This window comes from Entelurus aequoreus, linkage group LG21 (assembly GCF_033978785.1).
Source record: "Entelurus aequoreus isolate RoL-2023_Sb linkage group LG21, RoL_Eaeq_v1.1, whole genome shotgun sequence".
Classification (NCBI taxonomy): domain Eukaryota; kingdom Metazoa; phylum Chordata; class Actinopteri; order Syngnathiformes; family Syngnathidae; genus Entelurus; species Entelurus aequoreus.
Genome location: NC_084751.1, coordinates 27,128,489 through 27,155,867, shown reverse-complemented (window position 1 = coordinate 27,155,867; position 27,379 = coordinate 27,128,489). Strand labels below are relative to the sequence as shown.

Here is a 27,379-nt window from a genome sequence, read left to right as displayed (position 1 = left end):
AAAATTCCATTTACGGCACATAGTAATGTCGTAATTCAGCTCTGAGTGTGACACTTAAGATTCAGTCCTACACTTCGCTGAAAGTGTGAGTAAGACGCTTGATAACTAACTTTTAAGTGCAGCTTTCAGCGAAGAATTTATTTACTCTTAAGTCAACTCTTAGCAGACTTCTTAGGAGTAATTCTGAGAAGCTTGATAAATACGGCCCCTGGTTTGTGGGAGGAATGTCTCATCGACACAAAAGCAAAAAAGCGATCCAATGCAAATTCAATACAAATACAAATATAAAAATCAAGCATATTTATATTCAAATCTCAAAAATATATCTACAAATACATGTTTATTTATACAAATTCTTGATTTATTTGCATGTCACATTTTTATATTTATAAATTTTATTTGTATATATTTTCAAATCTCAAAATTATATTTACAAATATGCGTTTATTTATACAAATTATTTATTTATTTGTATATCACATGTGTATTCCTATTTCTATATTTATTAATATATGCATATGTATTAATATCATATTGATATATATAAGTTGATGTGAGAATATTCTCCTTCCATACTATGGTTTTACATTTTGTTACATATATGTATTTTGCATTCCATTTTAGTTACTTTATTGAGTTTACAACCCCCTGGCGCTGTTTTGTACTGTTTCTGTACTTGTTTTTATTATTTCTTGATTGTATGTAAATGTTGCATAATATAAATAGATAGATAGTATATTATTGATTCCTTCAGGAGAGTTCCCTCAGGAAAATTAAAATAAAGGTTTTTCATTTTAAAAAAATAAAATAAAATAAAAAATAAACAGATTTGGCTAAGACTATCAGTAGTGAAGTGGAAATTAATCATTTTAAAAAGTATAAACTTAAAAAGCCCAAATAAATATAACTTGTAAAAATGTATCTATTTTTTAAAAATAAAAAACAAATTGCTTGGTGTGAGTTCATCTTTCCATCTTTATCAATAAAACTTGTACAACAAGTAATACAAATTTCCAAAAAGATTTTTACATTTCATTGAAATAAGTACACATAAAATATAAAGGTTGAATACATAATTTATTTCATTCATGGTTAAACATTGTTTGATTTTCTTATAAATGACTTACAATTATTTTCTCTATTCAGAATGGTGGTAATTGTTCACAACTAAAATAAGTAACAATATGACGAAAAATAATTCACAATAAATGTCATTTGAAACTATTTACTAATTCGACTCTGTAAAGACATCAGGGAATATTTACAGTTTTTTGGATGGAATGCAAATAATTAAAGAATGATCAGTTCGTCTTCTTATCTTCCTGTACAGTCGATTCATTGGCAGTGGCCTCTCCATTGTGCTCAAGCTGAAAGAAAGAATGAATGAAATGTAAAAAATAAATTACCTAGTTTGTATTACTTAAACGGATATACATAATCATGTGTAATGTGAACTTTACCTCCAAATGAATGTATATAATATCTAAAAGCCAATAATTTTTCAATACATTACCATTAGACTCGTTTTGGGGGACTATACTTGGCTGGAGCTGTATGATACAACTCTATGTCCTATCTTCTGTGGTCTGTTTGCTCTCCAGGAGGGGAGGACAATTATGTAAAACTGCATTTATTATTCCTAATATTTAGGGTCCCAAAGATAGCCTGGTCTTTTGCAATCGGCCCGTTGGCGACCCATGATATAGGTCCTTAAAACAGGAGGACTGCTCTTATCATATACTCTTTGACCAATGTAAACATATTGCTTATGCTTTACATCATTATTTTAAAATGTGATGGTATAGCAGAGCCTTGCATTGACATAGAATATAATATAATAGAATGCCTTTTATTGTCACTATACACAGGTACAATGAGATTAAAAGCAACTCCAGTATCAGTGCGACAGTCTACAAAATATGCAAAACGTAGGAAGAAAATAAAAATAAAAATAGTGCAAAAGGACGTAAGGTGCACAGTCCAGTCCTGAGAACGATTTATGTATGTATTTATGTTTTGCTGTATAAACATAAGAATATTAGTTTGTTAGTTTTCTGAAAATGTGGCCCCCAAAACAATTTAATTGAATACCCCTGAAATAGGTGGTTAGTATTGGTTAACGTGTGTGTTATTGGGATAGTCAAAACAAAAACTTAACATTAATATCAATATTCTATAACATATTGCTTATGCTTTACATCATTATTTAAAAATGTGAAGGTATGGCAGAGCTTTGCATTGACATTCCTGTATAAACATAAGAATATTAGTTTGTTAGTTTTCTGAAAATGTGGCCCCCAAAACAATTTAATTGAATACCCCTGAAATAGGTGGTTAGTATCGGTTAACGTGTGTGTTATTGGGATAGTCAAAAAAACTTAACATTAATATCAATATTCTATAACATATTGCTTATGCTTTACATCATTATTTAAAAATGTGAAGGTATGGCAGAGCCTTGCATTGACATTGCTGTATAAACATAAGAATATTAGTTCGTTAGTTTTCTGAAAATGTGGCCCCCAAAACAATTCTATCCATCCACTTGGGTAAAACAGAATCCATCCTGTTTGGGTCCCACATCAAACTTAAGAGAGTCAATCACTTCACCATAAAAGTAGGTGACAGTGTCATCACCAGGAAAGATGAGGTCACCTACCTAGGTTCCATTCTAGAGGCTAACCTTTCCTGTGATAAAATGGCAACCAAGGTAATCAAAAAGGTTAACCAACGAACGAGATTTCTCTACAGAATTTCCTCTCTGGTCAACAAAAGCACCTTGAGGATTCTGGCGGGAACTCTCGTTCAACCCTTTTTCGATTACGCATGCACCTCCTGGTACCCTAGCACCTCCAAAACCCTCAAATCTAAACTCCAAACATCTCAGAACAAGCTAGTCAGGTTACTTCTAGACCTCCACCCCAGATCCCACCTCACTCCTACCCACTTCTCTAAAGTGGGCTGGCTCAAGGTGGAGGACAGAGTTAAACAACTTGCACTGAGCCTAGTCTATAAAATCCGCTACACCTCCCTGATACCGAAGTACATGTCAAACTACTTCCTTAACGTAAATGACCGCCATAACCACAACACCAGGGGGTGCTCCACTAACCACGTTAAACCCAGATTCCGAACTAACAAAGGTCTTAACTCATTCTCTTTCTATGCCACATCAATGTGGAATGCGCTCCCAACAGGTATAAAAGAAAGGGCATCTCTATCCTCCTTCAAAACCGCTATAAAAGTTCACCTCCAGGCAGCTACAACCCTAAACTAACACCCTCCCCGGATTGCTAATAATCAAATGTAAACAATCAAATGCAGATTCTTTTTCTTATGCCTTCTGATCTCTCTCTCTCTCTCTCTCTCTCTCTCTATGTCCACTACCCCCCCCACCCCCCCCACCCCACCCCCCCTCCACACTCCTGATTGTAAATAATGTAAATAATTCAATGTGATTATCTTGTGTGATGACTGTATTATGATGATAGTATATATGATAGTATATATCTGTATCATGAATCAATTTAAGTGGACCCCGACTTAAACAAGTTGAAAAACTTATTCGGGTGTTACCATTTAGTGGTCAATTGTACGGAATATGTACTTCACTGTGCAACCTACTAATAAAAGTCTCAATCAATCAATCAATACCCCTGAAATAGGTGGTTAGTATTTGGTTAACGTGTGTGTTATTGGGATAGTCAAAACAAAAACTTAACATTAATATCAATATTCTACAACATACTGCTTATGCTTTACATCATTATTTAAAAATGTGAAGGTATGGCAGAGTCTTGCATTGACATTGCTGTATAAACATAAGAATATTAGTTCGTTAGTTGTCTGAAAATGTGGCCCCCAAAACAATTTAATTGAATACCCCTGATATAGGTGATTAGTATTGGTTGAGGTGTGTGTTATCGGGATAGTCAAAACAAAAAACTTAACATTAATATCAATATTGTACAACATATTCTTATGCTTTACATCATTATTTAAAAATGTGAAGGTATGGCAGACCCTTGCATTTACATTGCTGTATAAACATAAGAATATTAGTTTGTTAGTTTTCTGAAAATGTGGCCCCCAAAACAATTCAATTGAATACCCCTGAAATAGGTGGTTAGTATTTGGTTAACGTGTGTGTTATTGGGATAGTCAAAACAAAAAACTTAACATTAATAGCAATATTCTATAACACAATTGTCTTCATTTGTCAACCTACCACTTTGGAAGTCCCATTACACTTTTCACCAACATTTGAGTCCCCGGTCCCTGATTCTTGCACTGCTTTTTTGGTCCAGAATTTATTGATTATTGGGGAAATAAAAGGATAAAGGATGGGCTCCAGGAACCTCTTGTAGACCCACAACAGAACAGGAATGACAATACAGGGGATGCAAACCATGACTGCAGACTGTTCAAAGTGAAGACCCTGCAATACAGATCTGAGATTATTAATTTTCTGATTAAATGTACTTGGTTAAAACACTCGTTGCATTTAGCACCAAAGTTACATATTATGTTGATGTTTTATGTTTACTGGACGTGTTGCCGTGTGGCTAAGGCTAACTAGTACTACGTCAGCAGGCTCGCTGCTAGGCTAACACTAGCTAGCGTCTTGCTTTAAATAACTGATGCTTTTTGATATAATGATGTAGTTATAACAATTAAATAGGAAACAACAGTACTTAAATGGGTAACAGACCTCACCTTTCGGAAGAATGATCCACACTAAACGTTGACACTTCAAACAGTATTTATCATGAAGAATGTTTGCGGTAACCACTGGCAAAACTATAAGCCAACACGCATGCGCATAGTCTGTTTCCGCTAAAAGAAAAGTCGTAAAGCGGAAGTTGTCAAATAAAAAGAGGAAAAGGCGGAAGTAGTGATGTAAACATGAGGGGCGCCTTTCTTTAAAACACCACCGAATGGATTTCTGAATTATTACTCCGTGAGTTACATTTTCCTTTTATGAAAGATGAAAATTTAAATAATCAGTGTTATTTGTGTTGCTGTACACGCTACTGTTAGCTATTTAGTGCGATAGTTGTAAACAAGCTCGGTAATCGCACAATAAAAGCAGAATGAAGAGAGCTTCATCCTCTACCATCATTTTTTCCAGTTTAAGTGTTCAAACTCAAACTGTTTACAAAGTACAAAGAAGAATAATCCTGATGAACATCTTAAAACGTACTGAAAAATGAAACATCTTATCCGTATCAATAATGTGAATCACAATTTATTTGACTGTTTATGAAGAACTTTACTATGTTTGGATTTAAATTGTGTACACGTTGAGAACAGAAAGTGAACACATGTGCCAGTAATTGCTATGAAATGGAAAGGGGGTAAGTTAAGTTAAAGTTAAAGTACCAAAGATAGTCACACACACACTAGGTGTGGTGAAATTTGTCCTCTGCATTTGACCCGTCCCCTTGTTCACCCCCTGGGAGGTGAGGGGAGCAGTGGGCAGCAGTGGTGGCCGCGCCCTGGAATCATTTTTGGTGATTTAACCCCCAATTCCAACCCTTGATGCTGAGTGTCAAGCAGGGAGATAATGGGTCCCATTTTTTATAGTCTTTGGTATGACTCAGCCGGGGTTTGAACTCACGACCCACCGATCTCAGGGCGGTTTGTAGTAGGGCTGGGCGATATGGCCTTTTTTTAATAGCTCAATATTTTTAGGCCATGTCACGATACGCAATATATATCTCCATATTTTGCCTTAGCCTTCCTTGAATGAACACTTGATGCATATAATCACACCAGTATGATGATTCTATGTGTCTACATTAAAACATTCTTGTTCATACTGCATTAATTAATGCTCATTTTAAACTTTCATGCAGAGAGGGGAATCACAACTAAGTCAATTGACCAAAACTGTATTTATTAAACAGTTATTAAGCAGTGGCACAAACATTGATGTCATTTCAAAACAGAAAGTGCAAGATTGTCAGACACATTTTAAAACAAGCTATGAGTGCACTTTTGTGCATGATGTCACTAAGATGACATATCAAAACAACACTAAATTAAAGTGCACTTTTTGTACAGAACGCCACTACAATAGTTTAAAACAAATAAAGTGCACTTTTGTGCATGATGTCACACAAGATATTTTAATAACTGTCAAATAAAAATGAGCTGCATAATAAGAAATCCAATAGTGTATGTCCTTCGCTATTTGGTAGGTTACTGCGGACATTATCTCCTTCTGTTGTTGACTCTTTTTTTCATACGGTGTTGATGTGGAAATGGTTGCCTCTGCATTTTGTTTGTGTGGCACCGAACGGAGATGTTGACATGCGGAGTAAGCACTCTTCATTCTCTAGCAGGTGACTTTTCAAATGATGCTACATATTAGCAATAATGCTACTTTTTGTAGCAACGCTTTTGCCCCACACTTGACATATTACGGTTGTCTGTTCGACATATTCCCACTTGAAGCCAAACCACCGCCAGACGATGGGAATTAATTATTCCTTCATTTGTTACCAGATTAGCACCTTTTTTCTCTCGTATTACCACTCGCACCACACCATTAGCACCACAGCTAACGTTACCCATGCCGCTACCTCTCTGCTCCGCGAGGGCGTATACGTATGTGACGTATGTAAGAAGGTGCGCATGTTTTATGTCTCTGTGAGAAGGAGAGACAACAAAGAGTGATAAAAGCCTGTAGGGTAATGCCCGCAGCTAAAAGCAACTGCGTGAGAACGTATACTCGAATATCACGATATAGTCATTTTCTATATCGCACAGAGACAAACCCGCGATATATCGAGTATATCGATATATCGCCCAGCCCTAGTTAGTAGGTATAAAATAAGCTCTGCTTCTCACTACTCCTTTTCTTCATCAACGGCACAGCAGTGGAGATGGTAAGCAGAGGGGGTGCAGATAACTCACAATATGACCTGGTCCCTACACACCGGAGCTCTTGTAAAAAGAGCTCAGCAGCGCATGCACTTTTTGCATCGGGTGAAAAGAGCACATTCTCACCACATTCCACAGAGGCACTATAGAGAGCTTACTGACCAACTGCATCTCTGTCTGGACTGGAGCCTGCAGTGCCTCAGACAAGAAGTCTCTGCAGAGAGTGGTAAGGATGGCGGAAAAGATCTTCAGGACTCCTCCTTCTCCTATCCAGGAAATCGCAAAAAAGCCGCTGCCTGACCAAGGCTCAGAAAATCTGGCAGAGAATCCTCCCACCCCCACCAAGGACTGTTTTCACTGCTGGACTCTAGAAAGAGGTTCTGCAGCCTCCTTAGCAGAACCTCCTGGTTCTGTAACAGCTTCTTGCCTCAGGCCATAAGACTTTTAAACGCATCATAATAATCCCCTCAATTCCCCCCAAAAACGGATTAACTCGCTGCAATATAAAGACAATATAACATAAATCCATAAACGTGGATGCATATGCAAAAGTGCAATATATCTATCTGTACAGTAATCTATTTATTTATATCTGCACCTTATTGCTCTTTTATCCTGCACTACAATGAGGTAATGCAACAACATTTCGTTCTTATCTGTACTGTAAAGTTCAAATTTGAATGACCATAAAAAGGAAGTCTAAGTCTTTTCGGACATGTTGTAATGAGAAACTGGAAATATGTGACGTACTATGTTGCAATTGTAAAGAACGGAAATATAACTTCTTGCATTAATTATTTTCAGCGCAACAATGCCACTATTGACACAATCGCAGAGTGACAATGACGTTTACGTGTTGACTGCCAGTTTGGACAACGCTCGCAATTTGTCCAACATCCTGAAAGCCATTGCTTTTAAAGACCACGCCATCTTCACTGCCACCCCCAACGGATTAAAGGTTACCGTGGAGGATTCTAAATGTCTTCAAGCCAATGCCTTCATCCAGGTGTGTTCATACTCCATCATTCTTAAAATAAGTTGCTCTTGCTGAAGGAATTGTTTATAATGACACCGCTTGCTTCTTTTATATTGCAGGCTGAAATCTTCCAGGAGTTCACCATCAAGGAAGATCTGGTTGGATTTCAGCTGAACCTCGCTGTTCTGTTAGATTGCCTTAATATCTTCGGAGGAAGCACAGTACTGGGCGGTGAGCAAATGTGCCTCATTATAGGTTGGGTTGTGCATCTTCTCAGTGCATGTTCATGTATGTCAAACAGGTGTGTCAACCGCCCTGCGAATGTGCTACAGAGGCTACGGTTACCCTCTGACCCTGTTCTTGGAGGAGGGCGGTGTGGTGACAGTTTGCAAGATCAACACACAAGAACCAGAGGAGCCTATTGACTTTGAGTTCTGCAGCAGCAATGTCACAAACAAGGTAGAGTTCAAACGACACTCATTGCAATAAACTATAATGGAATTATAAATGGAAATATTTTTCCTATAGGAAATTAACTATAATGGTTTTCTTGATTACAAACAAGCCTATAGGTACATCACGTGTTTACAATTCAACATACCTGAAAAACATTAAAAAAAACAAATTGTGTAGTAGAAGCGATTTTTAGATTAATTTTTCATACATTAAAAACTTCTTTGTTGTCTACATCAGTGTTTTTCAACCACTGTGTCGCAGCACATTGGTGTGCCGTGGGATACAGTCTGGTGTGCCGTGGGAGATCTAATTTCACCTATTTTGGGTAAAAAATATTTTTTGCAAACCAGTAATTATAGTCTGCAAATCATGTGTTGTTGGTGAGTGTCGGTGCTGTCTAGAGCTCGGCAGAGTAACCGTGTAATACTCTTCCATATCAGTAGGTGGCAGCAGGTAGCTAATTGCTTTGTAGATGTCGGAAACAGCGGGAGGCGGTGTGCAGGTAAAAGGGTATCTAATGCTTAAACCAAAAATAAACAAAAGGTGAGTGCCCCTAAGAAAAAGCCATTGAAGCTTGGGGAAGGCTATGCAGAACGAAACTAAAACTGAACTGGCTACAAAGTAAACAAAAACAGAATGCTGGACAACAGCAAAGACTTACTGTGGAGCAAAGACGGCGTCCACAATGTACACTACCGTTCAAAAGTTTGGGGTCACATTGAAATGTCCTTATTTTTTAAGGAAAAGCACTGTACTTTTCAATGAAGATAACTTTAAACTAGTCTTAACTTTAAAGAAATACACTCTATACATTGCTAATGTGGTAAATGACTATTCTAGCTGCAAATGTCTGGTTTTTGGTGCAATATCTACATAGGTGTATAGAGGCCCATTTCCAGCAACTATCACTCCAGTGTTCTAATGGTACAATGTGTTTGCTCATTGGCTCAGAAGGCTAATTGATGATTAGAAAACCCTTGTGCAATCATGTTCACACATCTGAAAACAGTTTAGCTCGTTACAGAAGCTACAAAACTGACCTTCCTTTGAGCAGATTGAGTTTCTGGAGCATCACATTTGTAGGGTCAATTAAACGCTGAAAATGGCCAGAAAAAGAGAACGTTCATCTGAATCTCGACAGTCTATTCTTGTTCTTAGAAATTAAGGCTATTCCACAAAATTGTTTGGGTGACCCCAAACTTTTGAACGGTAGTGTACATCCGAACATGACATGACAATTGACAATATCCCTACGAAGAAGGATAAAAAAAAAGTAGATGCGGGAAATATCGCTCAAAGGAAGACATGAAACTGCTACAGGAAAATACCTAAAAGACAAAAAGCTACCAAATAGGAGCGAAAGACAAGAACTAAAACACTACACAGAGGAAAACAGCAAAAAAAATCAAAATAAGTCACAGCGTGATGTGACCAGGTTGTGACAGTACACCTACTATGAGACAAGAGTTATAGTGATGCATGCTTGGTTATGGTTTGAATTCATATCCGAATTGCGACAACGACTTTGTCAACTGAGTTTCGTTTTTTAATGATTTCTGGTGGTGGTGTGCCTCTGGATTTTTTCTGCGCAAAAATTATGCCTTGGCTCAAAAAAGGTTGAAAAACACAGGTCTACATAACATGTAATGGTGGTTCTTTGGATAACCATCCATCCATCTTCTTCCGCTTATCCGAGGTCGGGTCGCGGGGACAGCAGCCTAAGCAGGGAAGCCCAGACTTTCCTCTCCCCAGCCACTTCGTCCAGATCCCGAGGCGTTCCCAGGCCAGCCGGGAGACATAGTCTACCCAACGTGACCTGGGTCTTCCCCGTGGCCTCCTACCGGTCGGACGTGCCCTAAACACCTCCATAGGGAGGCGTTCGGGTGGCATCCTGACCAGATGCCCGAACCGCCTCATCTGGCTCCTCTCTCGATGTGGAGGAGCAGCGGCTTTACTTTGAGCTCCTCCCGGATGACAGAGCTTCTCACCCTATCTCTAAGGGAGAGCCCCGCCACCCGGCGGAGGAAACTCATTTCGGCCGCTTGTACCCGTGATTTTCTGATAACATTTTGCATAAATTATTTTTTATGGACCGTCTTCAAACCGCTTTCTGACTGTCTCTTCAGGATGCGCCGTTTTGTGAGCGGTCTTATTTACGTGGCTCCAATTCGACTGCATCCTCTCCCCGTCAACCATGTTGTAGTGTTTAGCGCTTCCATAGCGAGGCTACTGACAGACATAGGTTGGAACTATATGCTACCTTGTGTTAGAAATGGCAACAGCGGAGGATGCATGTGCATGTATGAGCTAGTCTGCCCCATAACAAGAGGATAGAGCAGTGGTTCTTAACCTTTTTGGAGGTACCGAACCCCACCAGTTTCATATGCGCATTCACCGAACCCTTCTTTAGTGAAAAATAATATGTTTTTTTTTACTAGTGCACAAAATGAACCGTGTATGAACATCACCTTGCTCAAAGAACAAAACCAACACAGTGCATGAACTCACAACAAATTACACACCTGCAAATCAAATGGAAAATTAGAAGGAACATAGTTTGGGGGTTTCCATAATACGTCGATAGGGAGAAGTTTTTATTTACACGATGAGTCGGGTGCGTCTTGACCTCCGCGGTGGAGGCTCCGCCGAATCCCTGAGGCCGACTCACCGAACCCCTAGGGTTCGATCAAACCCAGGTTAAGAACCACTGGGATGGAGGAAAAGAAAAGGCTTATCGACTACAATAGCAAAGCACTTTGGGTACATTTTTACACTATATAGACATATCCGCTTTAGTCACAATTGGGGAAAACGTTACAAATTCCTAATGGCTTGTTTGAAGGAAGGCAAGACTGTTTTATTAGTATCTCCACCATGCATCAATTGTTTAATTCCAAGTTTTCTGGACTTATGCAGATCCCAAATACACATAAACAGGTAATAAAAGTTGTTTTTTGCATAATACAGGTGTGTCAAAAGTACGGCCCGCGAACAGGTTTTATGCGGCCTGTGTGATAAGTTTGCCAAGTATTCAAATAAGCTGTATTTTTTTTTTTTCAACGAAAGAAACTGCTGTTTTAAATGTGTCCACTGGATGTCACAATAGCAAATCTGTTAGGCAAGCAAACGGTTTGTACCGGGGCCCAGCAAGAGTTACACAGTAAAGGGTGACTGTGGCTCCTCCTCCTCGACCCACATGAGACTTAAAACCTGCCGTTTTATGTCTTCTGCTTCGAAAACATCGTCATTTGGCACCCTTGCTCCCCCAAAATGTCTGTCAAACACGAGAAAAGTGAACATAACCCTTTTGAATAGTTTTTACCTCCATTTCTTATGGTTTGTTGAGTTAGCACTGGATTGATACGCGGACATGACAAAGGCGGTATTTGATACCTAGAAGAGTTTACATGTTGTGTTTTTTGTTCAATCCCAGAAAGACTGACTTCAAGTTTAATCCTGGCTTTGTAGATACACTGAGACGAAGTCTAAGCTCATTGTGTTTTTGAAGCTGTACCAATTTCCTCAGAATTTTCAACAAACTTGAAGTGTTTTGTCCAGAGGATTATTTGTGATTTTTACATTTTCAGAATGTGCTTGTTCTATTTTTGGCCAACGTAGAACAAAGAAACCAACTTTGTAGTTGTCTTTATTTTTAAGTTATCATGCCATGATTTTACCATTCCGGCCCACTTGGGAATAGATTTTCCTCCATGCGGCCCCTGAGCTAAAATGACGTTGACACCCCTGGCATAATAGTTAGCTGAGTTTATTAGCTTTCACACTAATATAAATAAATGAGTAACGGTTGACAGAAAAAATGTGTGATAACTTAATGAGAAAACAATAAGTGGTAAATAGTGGGAAGACAAGTAAAATAAACTGAAATATTGTACGATAAATAAACTTGGCTTAATGTGAGTGTGAATGTTGTCTATATGTGTTGGCCCTGCGATGAGCTGGAGTCTTGTCCAGGGTGTGCCCTGCCTTCCGCCCGAATGCAGCTGGGATAGGCTCCAGCACCCCCCGTGACTCGAGAGGGACAAGCGGTAGAAAATGGATGAACTTGTATAGTAAAAAGAAAATATATAATAGATAGATAGTAGACACTGTGGTTTAGCGTTCTTTGCACATGTGTCTGTATTCTGTCTAAATACATGAAATATCATAATTCCACATATATACCGGGTAAATGCTACGGGTTTTTAGTGCTGTTTAAATAAATGGATGGATTGTGTGTACTAGATACAGATAGGACACATTATTAATCATCAAAGTACATTTTAGTATCTGTACAAGTGTTGTGAACTGTAATTCAAGTGTAAAAACAACTTTATTAACCAGTGTTTCATTTTGAGGTGTTAAAAAGGTAAAACCCTCACTATTTAAACATGACGGCAGATTGCAAAGGTAATTTATGTCGTAGATGTGCCACATGCTGGAGATTAACAATAACATTCTTAACTCTTTCACGAGTTTAAAAAAGAAGTGGACCCTTTGAGGTTGACCCACCATTTGTTCTGATGTAGAAAGTTTCCTCCTAGCAAACACTGGAAATTGAAATAGTCATGTGACCTATATTAACCGTGCTGGCAGTATGTCACATTCTGTCATACAAGTGAAAAGAAGTGCGTCCTCTAAGGTCAACCCCCGATCTGTTTTGATTTAGAAACACTTTTTTTCTATCGGAAAAGGTCATAAAACCCTTTGACTTTACCATGAATTGATTAACGTGGACCCCGACTTAAACAAGTTGAAAAACTTATTCGGGTGTTACCATTTAGTGGTCAATTGTATGGAATATTTACTGTACTGTGCAATCTACTAATAAAAGTCTCAATCAATCAATCAAAAAGACTGTAGAGCAGCAGCAGTCTGTGGTGTGGCCCGGGGGCCATTTGCAACCCACAGCACATTGTCCAAATAAAATAAAATAACAGTAAAAATGCAAAAGATAAAAAATAAACAGTATAATGAATAAAATAAAATTTGATACAACCAATAATGTTTTGTCACCTATCACACAAAGTTGACAAAGTTTTGTCTTTGTCTGTTTTGATCAAATTTTTTCACAAAGTAAAAAAAACAAAAAACGTAATTTCCGGACTATAAGCCGCACCTGACTATAAACCGCACCAGCTAAATTTAGGGGAAAATACAGATTGCTCCATATATAAGCCGCACCCGACTATAAGCCGTAGGGTTTTGATGTGTAATTACCGTAGTATATAGGGGTTCCTGCTACCACGGAGGGGATTGTCGGGACAGAGATGACTGTTTGAGAATGCAAAGCGTCCCATTTATTAACAATAAATCTTTCAATCATTCAATCAAACTTTCACATCTTTGACATGGCGAACAGCATTCGTGCAGAGTACAAATAATACAACGGTGCAAAGTAATACAAAGTGCTCACCTATACGTTATCAAAATAACCAGCCTACCGGTATATGAAAAGTCAGTCTTTAATCATTGTGTCATCGTCTTCCTCCTGCGTACTAAAACCACCGAAATCCTCTTCGTCGGTGTCGGAGAAGAACAGGCCGTAAATAAGCCGCACCCTTGTATAAGCCGCAGGGACCAGAACGAGGGGAAAACGTAGCGGCTTATAGTCCGGAAATTACGGTATATCAAAATGGCCCCTGCATGCTTTTTGAGATTATATATTTTTATTTTCTTGTTGGAAAAGTTTTGTACAGGAAATGTTAACATTCTCTCATCTTGGCGTTAAGTGATGCAGAAGTTTGTTTTTTTGCAATGTGTGTTGCACAAAGAAAAATATGTGCCGGATCGGTGCTCACTGAGCTGAAGTCTTGCTAATGTCAGGCTGTGTTTTTTTTAATGAATTTAGGGACCTTTTGGGCAGGTAAACATTGACTTTCAAGGTTTTACACTGTACAGAGATGTTAAAATGTGTGCTTTTCTTTGACTCTTATGTCTGTTCTTTATTCAAAGGTAATCCTGCTGTCTGAAAGTCTGAAGGAGGCCTTTTCTGAACTGGACATGACCAGCGAGGTGCTCCAGATCACCATGTCCCCCAGCCAGCCTTATTTTCGGTACATAGCCTTTTGTTTAAGGTGTTGAGCTAAATATAAACTGTATTTTTTTCTTAACAAATCAACTACTGTATTTTTGTTGTTGTGATTTTCCACTTCAGGCTCTCAACTTTTGGCAACTCTGGGAATGCTCATTATGATTATCCTAAAGACTCTGACATGATGGAGCTGTTCCATTGCTCCCAGACGCAAACCAACAGGTGAGGGAGGAGCATACATATTAGTATACATTATTCTAACATACAATATGATACTGTTTGGCAGTGGAAAATCCAGCAGCTCTACTTCACCAACTCATATGTAACTCAACTCTGCCCCATCCCTAGCTGTAATTGGATGTATCCATTACTGCCTACAAGACCAAATTAGATCCATCCATCCATTTTCTACCGCTTATTCCCTTCGGGGTCGCTGGAGCCTATCTCAGCTACAATAGATATCAGATTAATTTCTATTAAAATGTTTGTATCATTTTGATGAAAGTTTTATTTTGGCACATTTGTTTCGACCTTCTCGTTTTTACTCAAGTGAAAAAAGGGTAATTGATGAAAAATATTTGTCAAAGAAGTTAACACTAATGGATGGTTAACAACAAGTTATTTATACTTGTTACTTTATTAAAATAGTAATTGAATTACTAATGGAATTACTCTTAAACAAGTGTAATTAATGATATGGAAAGTAATTATTGCATTACTTTAAAAAAAAAAATCTAATATCTGAGATGTTGAGAGATGTTTCATGAGAGCAGTGTGTATGGGCCTTTTAAAATTTGGTGCTTGTTGCCAAGTGACGTGCGAAGGCACACTCAAAGCAGGGTTTATAGCTCAACTGCGTTTTTTAGCTTAGCAGCGGCAACTTGCCAACAGTGATAGCAACTCTGTTGAATCTTTTCACTGGTTTGTGTCACCTCTAGTTAATAAAAAAATTGAATGTACTTATACAGCCATCATTTTCTTGTCCACAATCAGGGTATTGTTTGATTGCAAGCTAGTCACTTCATTAATTTGTTGTTCATTATTCCCTCATAGTAGTGGTGTGTATTACATGTTTGCTGTGTTATGTTGCATCAAACTGATTTTAATGTGGTACTTGTTGTTGCTCTCATTAGTAAAGATATATCCTGCTTTGAACTTGTCTTGTTCACATGCAACCGCATCACAAGTAAGATGCCACGTTTCATGATCAAACTCATCGGTAATGGCGTTGTAACGTACTGTACATAAAAGTAATTGCGTTAATAACATAGTTATTACGAACACTGGTTAACTAAAGCCAGGCCTGACCTCTGAAGTCAGCATATATGCTTAACAGCATCTCTGCTGTTTGCAGCCAAGTAGTGCACTCCATTTTGCCTCGCAAGAATGATGAAGTAAAGATGTGTGTCAACTCTGAACAGATACAAGATGGCTTTGCTGAAACCGTCCACCAAAGCTTTGGCTCTGTCCTGCAAAGTGTCAGTGAGGACCGACAGCCGGGGCTTCCTGTCGCTGCAGTACCTGGTCCGGAATGACGACGGGCAGATCTGCTTTGTGGAGTATTATTGTTGTCCCGATGAAGAGGTGGAATAGGAGTGAAAGGCTCATCTCACCCTTCTTGCTTCAATTGAGTGGTTCAAATATGGCAGGTGCTGCTGTAACGAGGTTGGTGAAGTGGATTCTAGACTAAAACAGGTTCAGGCAAGGTGAACTAGCGGAACACTTTCTTGTACACGGACAATTTTAATAAGCACTGTCATGTTTAAGCATTGTTCTTGCAGCGCTGCACAGAAAGGTTCATCACCTCATTGCTATGAAGTGATGGGTAGATTTTCCACGAATGCTCATTTCAAATTTGGATTAAAATCCACTTTTGTCATAAAATAAAATATTTTTTTACATATCACAGTCAAGTCTTATATAATTTTGATCCATCTGAGACATGTCATAATTATATTATGGCATATAAACAACTGAAATTAGAAAAGCATCGACGACCATAACATACCCCTCCTTGCATTCGAGTTATTATACTATATATGCACTATAAAAATGTTCTGGTAATAAGGCGAGCTCAAGTTAAAATTAATGGGGCATTGTCTTCACAATTGGTAACAAAAAGATACCATTGTTTGCTTGTGTTTATTTCAAGAAGTTAAACATACACAATTTCAATATAATCCTGATAAAGCAGTTTTAGTACAATGCTGAAACAATTGTACTAAAATAAAAAAAAGTTACGTTGACATGTAACTTTTAATGTGTAAATACATCAAATTCACATAAAAAATATTCAGATGTATGAATATATTTTCATCATGTTTCTCTCTGTCCTTTTACCTGCTCATCATTTGCTTCCTTGTCCTTTTGAACACCTTCTTATTCTTTTTCTTTTCGACTTTTGCCCCTGTTGGCTCCGTCTCAATCTGAACGGGTTTCTTCTCCGCCGGTGTGTCGAAGACATCATCCGTGACGTCTGTGCTGATGCCTGGCTTAGCTTGGTCCCTCTTTATTTTTTGCAGCTCCTTCACCATCTGCTTCTCGCGCACCCTGGCCGCCGCTGCCAGACGAATCTCTCGCCGTTGCTGTAGATTTAACAATTGTGATTTAGCACCGTTGACAAGAAATGATAGTGTATCCGGAAAGTATTCACAGCGCTTCACTTTCTCCACATTTTGTTATGTTAGACTCATTCCAAAATGTAATCAATTATTTTTTTTGCCCTCAAAATTCTACACACAATACCCAATAATGACTGAAAAAGTTTAGTAAATTTTTGCAAAATGTATTAGAAATAAAAAACTAAGAAATCACATGTGTGTAAGTATTCACAGTCTTTGTGCAATACTTTGTTAAAGCACTTTTGCCAGCGATTGCAGTTTTGCCCTTTCCTCTTTGCAGCACCTCTCATGCTCCATCAGGTTGGATGGGAAGTGTTGTGCACAGCCATTTAAAGACTTACTTACCCACATATGTTCAATTGGGTTCAAGTCTGGGCTTTTACACTTTTTATTTTTAATAAATTTGAAAAAATGCCTATAAAAAAATACATTTCAGATCGTCATCATAGGGTGTGTAGAATTTTTGAGGACAAAAAAAATAATGCATTCCATTTTCGAATAAGGTGGTAACATCACAAAATATGGAAAAAGTGAAGAGCTGTGAATACTTTCCGGATGCACTGTACTTTATTTCCAACGTTTTTTAAAACTGTGACCCATGAGCAGGGGTCCCCAAACTACGGCCCACGGGCCGGATCCGGCCCGTCAGCGTCCAAAATCAGGCCCGCGGTAAGGCCCAAGTATAAAAAAATTAAAAATAAAATTTTTATTTTTCTTTTCTGATCTACTTTGTACCGCTTGCTACTCACGGTGTCTCCTAGCCGCTCAGGCAAATCATATTGTCTAAAAATGCATTTTCTCATCGATAACGTGACATCATCGCGCGCGCGGAAAGTGCGCTATATATATACATAACTTTTTGACTCGGGGGCCGCATTGGGTTAAAACAATTTGGCCGGGGGCTGTATGTATATATATATATATATATATATATATATATATATATATATATATATATATATATATATATATATATATATATATATATCAAAAAGTTTGGGGACCCCTGCCCATGAGAGTCAACTTGAGGAAAAACAACTTTTTTCGGTCCGCACAAATGTTTAAAAAAATTCCAAAAGACACTCCAAAATCTTGTACAAGCATGAAAGCTGTTATAGCTGTAAGGAATATATCTTTTCAATCCCAATAGTTGTATTGGAAAAGTGTCCCAATAGTTCTATCCATCCATCCATCCATTTTCTACCGCCTGTCCCTCATCTAACGCTAAATCACAAATGAAAAGCGAGTGTTACCATGTTGGGAGACTTAAAGCCTGCGTTCTCATACAGCGTGGGTCCGCCGAAGCTGCCCTGGAAGATCTTGATGAGGTTGAGGACAAAGCGAGGTCCGATTTCAACGAGCGAGGCATCTTCCTCCATGATCTGGAAGCGACAAAATAAGCCATCAATTTGATTCTGTCACAGTTTGAGGGGGGAAACAAGTTACCTGGTAGTTTCTGAACCAGATCCTGTTGTCTGCAATGGTGAAAGTGAAGACGTGGTCCACAAAGGGCTGACTCTTAGGGTGATAGCGTGGTGTAGAAAAAGTCTGCAATTTAAAAAAAAAAGTTATGAATGAGTTCAAAGAAAGGAATCCCTCTCATCCTTGCTTGTTTTATCCAGAGGATGATCATGTTAAAATACACATCAATAAATGTAAGGATTTTGCATTTAATTAACAGACATTTTATTCACTGATACAAAATTACCAAATAAGTGTAAATCAAGGTTGAATAAAGTGTGGTCTGGGGGCCCATTTTTGCTCCACAGCCAAACATTTTAGGGCCCTTCTTATGTTCTGAAAATGAAATGAATTACTGTATTTTTCGGACAATAGGGCGCACCCGATTATAAGGCGCACTGCCGATAAATGGTCTATTTTCGATCTTTTTTCATATATACGGCGCACCGGATTATAGGGCGCATTAAAGGAGTCATGTTTTTTTTTCTAAATGTAAAACTCTTCCTTGTGGTCTACATAACATGTAATGGTGGTTCTTTGGTCAAAATGTTGCATAGATTATGTTTTACAGATCGTCTTCAAGCCGCTTTCTGACAGTCGCTTCAGGATGCGCCGTTACGTGGCTCACCTTTGGCAGCGTCTTCTCCCCGTCATCTTTGTTGTAGCAGTGTAGCGTGCAAGGACGGGAGTGGAAGAAGTGTCAAAAGATGGAGCTAACTGTTTTAATGACATTCAGACTTTACTTGTATCAATAACGGATCAGCATCCCCGTCCAACCGGAACTCTCTAATAACTAAAGTTCCTTGGGTGAATAATGTAAACTCACTACACCGGTATGTTTTAGCGCTTTCTTGGCGAGTTTACTGACAGATATAAGAACTTTACACTACTTTATATTAGAAATGGATGAATGTCCTACAACAAGAAGATAGAGAAAAAGAAGAAGCTTATTGATTATGGTGTTGCCACGAACTACAAAGGCGGACGCACGCAATTTTTCAGGATTTATGCAGATCCCAAATACAGATCAGCAGGGACCAGAAGGTAAAAAAAGTTGCTTTCGCATAATATTGCGAAACAAAATGCCAGATAATGTCTTACCTTATACACACACCATAATAATACTCGTATGTTGAAGCACATCAAGCGGTGCGGCTTCATAGCTTACCAAAGTCGTACTAAAACGTTTTGAGCGCCGTGTGTAATGTTTTATTTTTTCAATGGAACATATAAAATGTTGGGTTAGGTCATATTTCCATCATAGTGCAGTCTACACGTATCTCTTATGTTTGACTGCCATCTACTAGTCACACTTATCATTAAACCATGTACCAAATAAGATTGCTTCGAGGTTGGTACGCAAAACCAGAATTATTCCGCACATTAGGCGAAATTTGAGAAAAAAAAGGATTTTAAGTGCGCCTTACAGTCCGGAAAATACGGTAATCATTTTTTAAGAATAGTTCGGCTTATACTAGTACATTTTTATTGGTTTTAGCATATTTAATGTACAAAAGAGGCCATCCACACTCTTTCACTTTTCAGTATGCAGCTCTTGGTGGAAAGATTTTGGACACTGTACCACTATAAATTGTGTAAAACTTAATTCTACAAAATTTAAACAACATTTGGAAAAACAAAACGGATTTCATAGGGCCCCAACCAACTAGTTACCTAGTTTATTACTGATAAAAATTAAACACGTAGACCAGACATGGCATCGGCAAAGCAGATAATTATGGTGGACTTTTAAAATAAAGACTATCATTTAATAGTGGAGTGATGGGAGACCATAATATATTATACCGCTCAAAAGTTTGGAGACACTTTCACATGAAAATCAATGGGAACTTTTCAATGGTATTGTGGACTATATTCATGATATAGGTAAATATGATTGTCACACACACACTGGGTGTGGGGAAATTTGTCCTCTGCATTTGACCCATCCCCATGTTAACCCCCTGGGAGGTGAGGGGAGCAGTGAGCAGCAGCGTACGACGCGCTCGGGAATAATTTTGGTGATTTAACCCCCAATTCCAACCCTTGATGCTGAGTGCCAAGCAGGGAGGTAATGGGATCCCATTTTTTGTAGTCTTTGGTATGACTCGGCCGGGGTTTGAACTCACAACCTCCCAGTCTCAGGGCGGACACTCTAACGACAAGGCTACTCAGCTGGTATAAATATATTATGTGTCATTTATTGTGAAGGCAATTCCGTAAAGGTGAGTTAACATGAATAAAGCTACCAGCATTACTTAAATAATATATTAACCCATAGTAACTAAACTAAAAGATATACATTTTGATGCAGATTTGTCACCTTCCAACAACGGAAGAATGCTAACCTGGCTTCTTCGTCGTCAAACTCACATTGCATTGTTGGACCAGCAGGTAACAATGATATACTTTTTACTGTCTCTCTCTGGAGAATAATACTACATTTGGCAGTATTATTTGGCCTTGGTGGAGGTCTGCATGCTGTACTTATTAGCGCTCTTGTTGTTCCTTTCATTAAAAAAAAAATGCACCCACCTGGATGAAAAGCTCTTTTAGCAAAGCATAGTGGGCCTCCTGGTCAAATTTCTGGAAGAAGAAACGACAAGAGAGTTACTATGGCAAGTTGGCAACAATTTAACCCAATTTTTTTAGTTATACCCACCGGATCAAACGACAACAGCGGCCTGGATCCTTTCAGGCAGTTTCCTGTCATCTTGAGCTCAGCCAGTGTATGTACTGTGGTGAAGTTTAAATTAATTACATTTCAACAGTTTGGACTACAAGGGACTGGAGATCGTTGGTAACTTACTATTCTGAACCAGGAATTTTGCAGAGGGTCCATGAGGGCTGTTTGAAATCCTGCATGGCAAAAGCATTATTCAGTTTTAACAATGTGTGACGATGCAACTGAGTCAAACATGACAATTACAGAACGGATACTCAACCACATATAAAGGTCCTGTTTCTTCTTGGCTTCAAAAAAGAGGCACTTGTTGCAGTTTTTGATTTCGCACACCTATGGGAAAAATATTTAATACGAATACATTGGATAAATAATATCATATTATACAGTAATTAACATATTAGGCAAAAAACAACAACACTCACTTCATTAATCACAAACAGCTTGTCCTTCCTGTCCATTTTTGTATCTAAAGGGAGTTTAAGATGACGCTATTAGAACAATCAAAAACAATTGATGATAAAATTGACTGGAAATCTCATGTACAAAATATACAACATAAAGTAGCAAGAAACACGTCAATAATGAATAAAGCAAAACATGTTCTAGACCAAAAATCCCTCCCAGGGTTTCCCACACATTCAATTTTTTGTGGCGGCCCGCCACGAAAGAATTACGTCCGCCACAAATAAAATTAAATTTTAAAAAAATAATTTAAATTAAAAAATAAATAAAACATTTTTTTTTGTCCTCTCCAGCTTCTCAGGCAAATCATATAGTTGATGTAGATGCCCATATCGGCTGTTCAGATTTACTTTACAAAAGAGAAGTGTAGGATACTTCTCTTGTTGCCTTATTTGTATTTGACTTTATTAAATGTATTTATATTAGAAACACAACATGTGTATATAACAAAGGGTGCAAAGTCTGCAGGCAGTAGGAAACACATGGTTAAGTGTAGGGAGTAAAACTGATGGCAGTCTAAAGTTCAAGATTTTTGAAGGTCTTTGTTCAGTGGATCAGATGTTTGATGAAGCTCTGTGTCTACCACCACTACTGTTTTCTGTTTATTTGTTACTGACTGTGGCAGGACACCTCTGCCTCTGTTTCACTTTATGTTGCTGGTAAATAATATGGTTGTAGTAGTAGGCTAAAGTTAAATTATTTAGTATGCACTAATTAAAGGGGCAGAGCTTTGAGATATTTTAGCTTTTATATTTTATAAGATATATTTTTTGTAAGAACCACAATTAATAAATATATTTCAGTGAATAACTTATTGTTCAAATCTGTATATAAATATGTACATAAAGTGTTGTAATTATATTGTAAAATGGATGGATGGACGTTTAAAACAAAACTGTTATTAATTAGTAAGTATACATTTTTTGAGCCTTTTTAGAGAAAATCAAATCATTGTAGTAAGTTATGCAAATTACTTGATGATGTCATGGTGACCACGCCCATAGCCACGCCCCCACCGCCACAGGTATCTTGGCAGTTTATGGGAAACACTGCCTCCATATCCTCTACTGCTCGCTAGTGTTACCATATCTGAGTTATCGTGCAGAAATATGGGGAAATAACTACAAAAGTTCACTTCATTCATTAACGGTGTTACAAAAAAGCTCAGTTAGAATAATACATAATGTTGGTTATAGAGAACATACATACCCTTTATTCATTGAATCGAAAATACTGAAAATCCACAACATAGTGCGACATATTTGCAAACGGCTAAAATTATACACAAAGCAAACTATAATCTGCTACCCAATAATATACAACAATTCCTCTCAACAAGAGAAGAAATAGTGTACCATATGTACCGGCAAGAAATGTTCAAAGAACTCCAGCTTATTAGTGATTCACAGAGCCCAAAAAAAGTCTGCGGGCTATAGAGCGTTTTCTATTCGGGCTCCAGTACTCTGGAATGCCCTCCCGGTAACAGTTAGAGATGCTACCTCAGTAAAAGCATTTAAGTCCAAGCTTAAAATTCATTTGTATACTCTAGCCTTTAAATAGATCCCCCTTTTAGACCAGTTGATCTGCCGTCTCTTTTCTTTTCTGCCCCCCTCTCCACAAAGGAGAGGGGGGCAGAAAAGAAAAGAGACACAGATTAGGTGACCACAGATGAGACGCTAGCTGTTCAAAGTCAAGACCCGGGGTGGACCACTCATCTGCGCATCAGTTCGGGACGTCTCTGCGCTGCTGACTTGTGTCAGAATCAGAATCAGCTTTATTGTCATTACGCAGGGTAACGAGATTGATCTCAAGATGATCCTCTGCTGGCCCCACTATGGACTGGACTTTCACACTATTAGTTAGATCCACTCGACGTCCATTGCACCAGTCGCCCAGGGGGTCCCCACATCTGCGGTCCCCTCCAAGGTTTCTAATTGTAGCCCATTGGGTTGAGTTTTTCCTTGCCCTGATGTGGGATCTGAGCCGAGATGTCGTTGTAGCTTGTGCAGCCCTTTGAGACACTCTTGATTTAGGACTACATAAATAAACTTTAATTGATTGATTGATTGAAATATAATCTTAGAGAAAAGTGTAATTTAAAACATTTGTACACACGTACAACACTTAATACATTCAGTATATTAGTATGTGGAATTAAATTATGGAATGGATTAAGCAAATAAATCAAACAATGTACTAATTTGATCCACTTCAAGAAACTCTTGAAACTTAAAGTGTTTACAAAGTACAAAGAAGAAGAACCATGATAAACATTCTGAATTTACTTAATCTATCCATTAAGTTTTTGTGTGTCTGTATGCGGAGTAAAACTATGGAACAAACTGGACTTACAACACAAGTAATGCCAAACTATTAATCGATTTAAACTATTATACAAACATCGGGTCTGGTTCAAATATAGATGTGAGGGTCTTTAATTTGACCTGCTGTGGTACTCTGTCTCAAAGTGTTAACATGTGCTCAAGGTTTTGTTGGAAGCATATCCATATTTAAGTGTTACTTCTATCTAAACTCCTATAGTCATATAAAGAATAGCTAGTATTCTTCCTTCTTTTGAGTCTCATAGTAAGGTGTTGGCCTTCTAGATTGGAATGTGTCAGAGTAGAGATAACTCGGAGTAGTCTAAACAAAGAGAGTGGAGGCGAGGGACAGACGGAAGATCACGGGACTTCCGGGGGGTTTGAGCTAGGCCGAGCTAGACCGATCTGGACCGGGCTGGGGAACGCTGGTGTGCTGGATTGGTCTCAGTTTGTCCTCTAAGCTTGGAGAATAAACCACAAAATACCAACTATTGCCTGGAGATTGAATATAAACATCAGCGTATTGCCATAAAAAGAATCTGGGAGAGACTAGCAATTTGAATTCCCCATTGGAGGAATGCTGGTCAACGCAACAGTTTCCTCACCATTATTGCTACGTAGTCTATTAGAATTGTTGGTGTTTTTTTATTAGCATTGTTGGTATGTTCATTCTTCCTACATTGTTAAAACTAATCAATCAATCAATCGTTTACTTATATAGCCCTATATCACGAGTGTCTCAAAGGGCTGCACAAGCCACAACGACATCCTCGGCTCAGATCCCACATCAGAGCAAGGAAAAACTCAACCCAACGGGACAATGAGAAACCTTGGAGGGGGCCGCAGATGTGGGGACCGCTGACCCCCCCGGGCGACCGGTGCAATGGACGTCGAGTGGATCTAGCATAATATTGTGAGAGTCCAGTCCATAGTGGATCTAACAATAGTGAGAGTCCAGTCCATAGTGGGGCCAGCAGGAGACCATCCCGAGCGGAGACATGTTACAGTGTACTAATTATTGTTACCTGTGGTAATGCCACCATGATACAACATTTGTATTATAATCCTTAAACAAAGTAACAGTGAAACTCAATGTATTAATCGATGAATTGAGAACTGGGGGTGGGATTAAATAAATTATCTTCTTTCCACTCCCTTTCAGGCAAAACTGGACCTTCATGCTTACATACTGTACATTATGTAACCTGTATGTTACTCTAATAAAGCACTGTACAAGTACTAAGTAAAACAGTGAATTATATGACTGGGCTAGATCAGAAGAAACTAAACTAGGCTCTAAGAATGGAGAGTAATGGAGACTGAACACAGGATTTAACTTTAAGTGGTACCAAATTATATTAAAGAATAATAGGAAAATAAACAAACAAACATTAAACATGTAAATTCGAATGGCCATTCACATATTCAACAATTCACAGAACGTTCAGTATTTACAATATCAGTGTACTTGATTCAGTCCTTGTTGTCTACCAACTATGGTATAAGCGCAAAACGAGTTCAGAGTTCAATAAACGGGTCCCGCAAAGTCCACGTTGTGGTGGCAGTGTCCAGAGGGGTTTTAGTGAAGGGACGGGGGAAAAGTGAATGTTCAGGAGGACCGCAATGAACACGTTGTGTTTTGGTAAAAAAAAAGGAAAAACAGAGGGCGGCTGCTGAGGAGCCTCCTACCAGCCCAGGGCTCGGTTCGGTGGATTCAGTTCAGGTGGTTCGGTTCCAGGCATAAAGCTTCAGACTCTAGTTTAGGGCTCTAAGCTCGCCATCCAACCTGGCCAATTCCGCAGATAATTCACACTCAAACACTTTCGTGCGACGACCCACGGCTCCGGTAGTCGGCTCCTGCAGCAACCTCACACAGTGTGTCCCTCTCGCTCTTACCGGTAGCAGCCCACTACCGGGTATTATGCTAGTCGCGTTAGGTCACGTGACCGTGTGACGTAATGATGCACGCAAGGACAGCTTAGACGACGAAATAAATAGAAAGGATATTTAATGGGGTTTTGTCACCCGGGTTACAATTATCTTTTGCATTATATTAATTCATATTATTAAGTGTTGTCTACCTTGTACTTATTTATTTTTTTATGTTATAGCCTGAAAAAAATGAAAAATTAAATGAACATTTTCTAGATTATCTTACTTATCTCACCATATGAAATATAACTTACTTCACAAATGATTATTTATTTTTATTGTTATTACTTATGGAGTATATTGTGAATAAATTGAGAACAGGAAGTGAACAAAAGTTTTAGCAACTATGTAAAGGAAAAGGGGTTTGAGACTATTAGAGTACATATTCCGTACAATTGACCACTAAATGGTAACACCCGAATAAGTTTTTCAACTTGTTTAAGTCGGGGTCCACGTTAATCAATTCATGGTAGGGTAGGATTGAATAAGCTCTGCTTCTTCCTACTCCTTTTCGAACAAGTTGGGATAGCGAAACTGGAAATTGTGAAGTATCATGTTGTATGCATGCATGTTCCAAATAAACTCAGACTCAACTCAACTTTAGAGATGCAAAGATGTGCAAAACTGACCTGCTTTCGAATGTGGCATGATGCTCCTCAGGTCTTGCATTAAATGTCTTGTTCTGAAGTCTATGCCTCTGGAAGAAAAAATTAGAACTCTTTCCTTGTTGGTCCATTTGCCCTAGAGATAATAAACCAAGAACATAGACAACAAACATTATGTTAGCAGTGTTAAAATAAGGACAGAGTACTTATATCCAGTTAGCACATTGCAAAGCTATGTGCTAACAAGCTTCCTTCAAGCGCAAGCACGTACCATAGACACCGGTGCTGGGACGATGATAACATTCGTTGTTTCCTGTGGGTTTTCACTCGGTGGGTTTCCTCCCTCCGCGGACATTTTGAGTTGTTTTGCCTTTTTCCCACCGACATGCTGTCCCCCACGTTTTCGCTTAGGAGCCGACATGTTTGTTTGTACGACAACACACGCTCTCGCACACAACTCTCGCGCGGTTTGACGAGAGTTCGACCCATACGCGAGGAGAAGTGAGTATGAGGGACCCCTACCGGCGTGGAGGTGGCATTGCACATACATACGCTACTTTTGTTATGGGACAATGGACGTGAACTTATCTCATTCTAAAATATATCGGCATTGATGTCGTTGATATAGAACACTTGCGCAGTGGCAAAAGGGGGCAATGGTGCTTACTGCCCTTGTTGTAAAATTACAACGTTACCTTTAACCATCCTAAAAAAATATCTGTTATATATATATATATATATATTTATTTATTTTTTACTACATTTACATAGTCATTGGGTCCTCTTGTTCAGTCTCACAATGCTATTGGATCGTACATTTGTTTATAAGTCACGCCTTCTGGCCATGAACTCACACAACCTCACAAGGTTTCCTTCGAACAACATCTATTTGTTTCATTAGACTGGATTCATCAGATTAAAGTACGTAAAATATATTTTA

At 38.5% G+C, this 27,379-nt stretch overlaps 3 protein-coding genes across 3 annotated transcripts; 1 reads left to right on the top strand and 2 right to left on the bottom strand.

The window, feature by feature from the left end:
- Positions 1–1,058: 1,058 nt before the first annotated feature.
- LOC133638571 (UPF0729 protein C18orf32 homolog) lies at positions 1,059–4,867 on the bottom strand. The gene is made up of 3 exons (XM_062031331.1): positions 4,717–4,867; positions 4,229–4,438; positions 1,059–1,367 (listed from the first exon to the last, which is right to left on the bottom strand). Exons 2-3 carry the CDS (start codon positions 4,409–4,411, stop codon positions 1,302–1,304), a joined length of 249 nt encoding a protein of 82 aa, XP_061887315.1. The 5' UTR covers positions 4,412–4,438; positions 4,717–4,867; the 3' UTR covers positions 1,059–1,301.
- Positions 4,830–16,356, top strand: rad1 (RAD1 homolog (S. pombe)). Its single transcript, XM_062031330.1, has 7 exons — positions 4,830–4,960; positions 7,693–7,894; positions 7,984–8,095; positions 8,166–8,323; positions 14,273–14,373; positions 14,475–14,573; positions 15,773–16,356. Exons 2-7 carry the CDS (start codon positions 7,700–7,702, stop codon positions 15,942–15,944), a joined length of 837 nt encoding a protein of 278 aa, XP_061887314.1. The 5' UTR covers positions 4,830–4,960; positions 7,693–7,699; the 3' UTR covers positions 15,945–16,356.
- A 108-nt stretch (positions 16,357–16,464) lies between these two features.
- Positions 16,465–26,934, bottom strand: bxdc2 (brix domain containing 2). Its single transcript, XM_062031329.1, has 10 exons — positions 26,711–26,934; positions 26,464–26,575; positions 21,542–21,585; positions 21,379–21,449; positions 21,243–21,292; positions 21,096–21,169; positions 20,969–21,019; positions 18,419–18,520; positions 18,226–18,354; positions 16,465–16,936 (listed from the first exon to the last, which is right to left on the bottom strand). The coding sequence occupies exons 1-10, from the start codon at positions 26,858–26,860 to the stop codon at positions 16,688–16,690; spliced, it is 1,032 nt and encodes a 343-aa protein (XP_061887313.1). The 5' UTR covers positions 26,861–26,934; the 3' UTR covers positions 16,465–16,687.
- Positions 26,935–27,379: the final 445 nt, after the last annotated feature.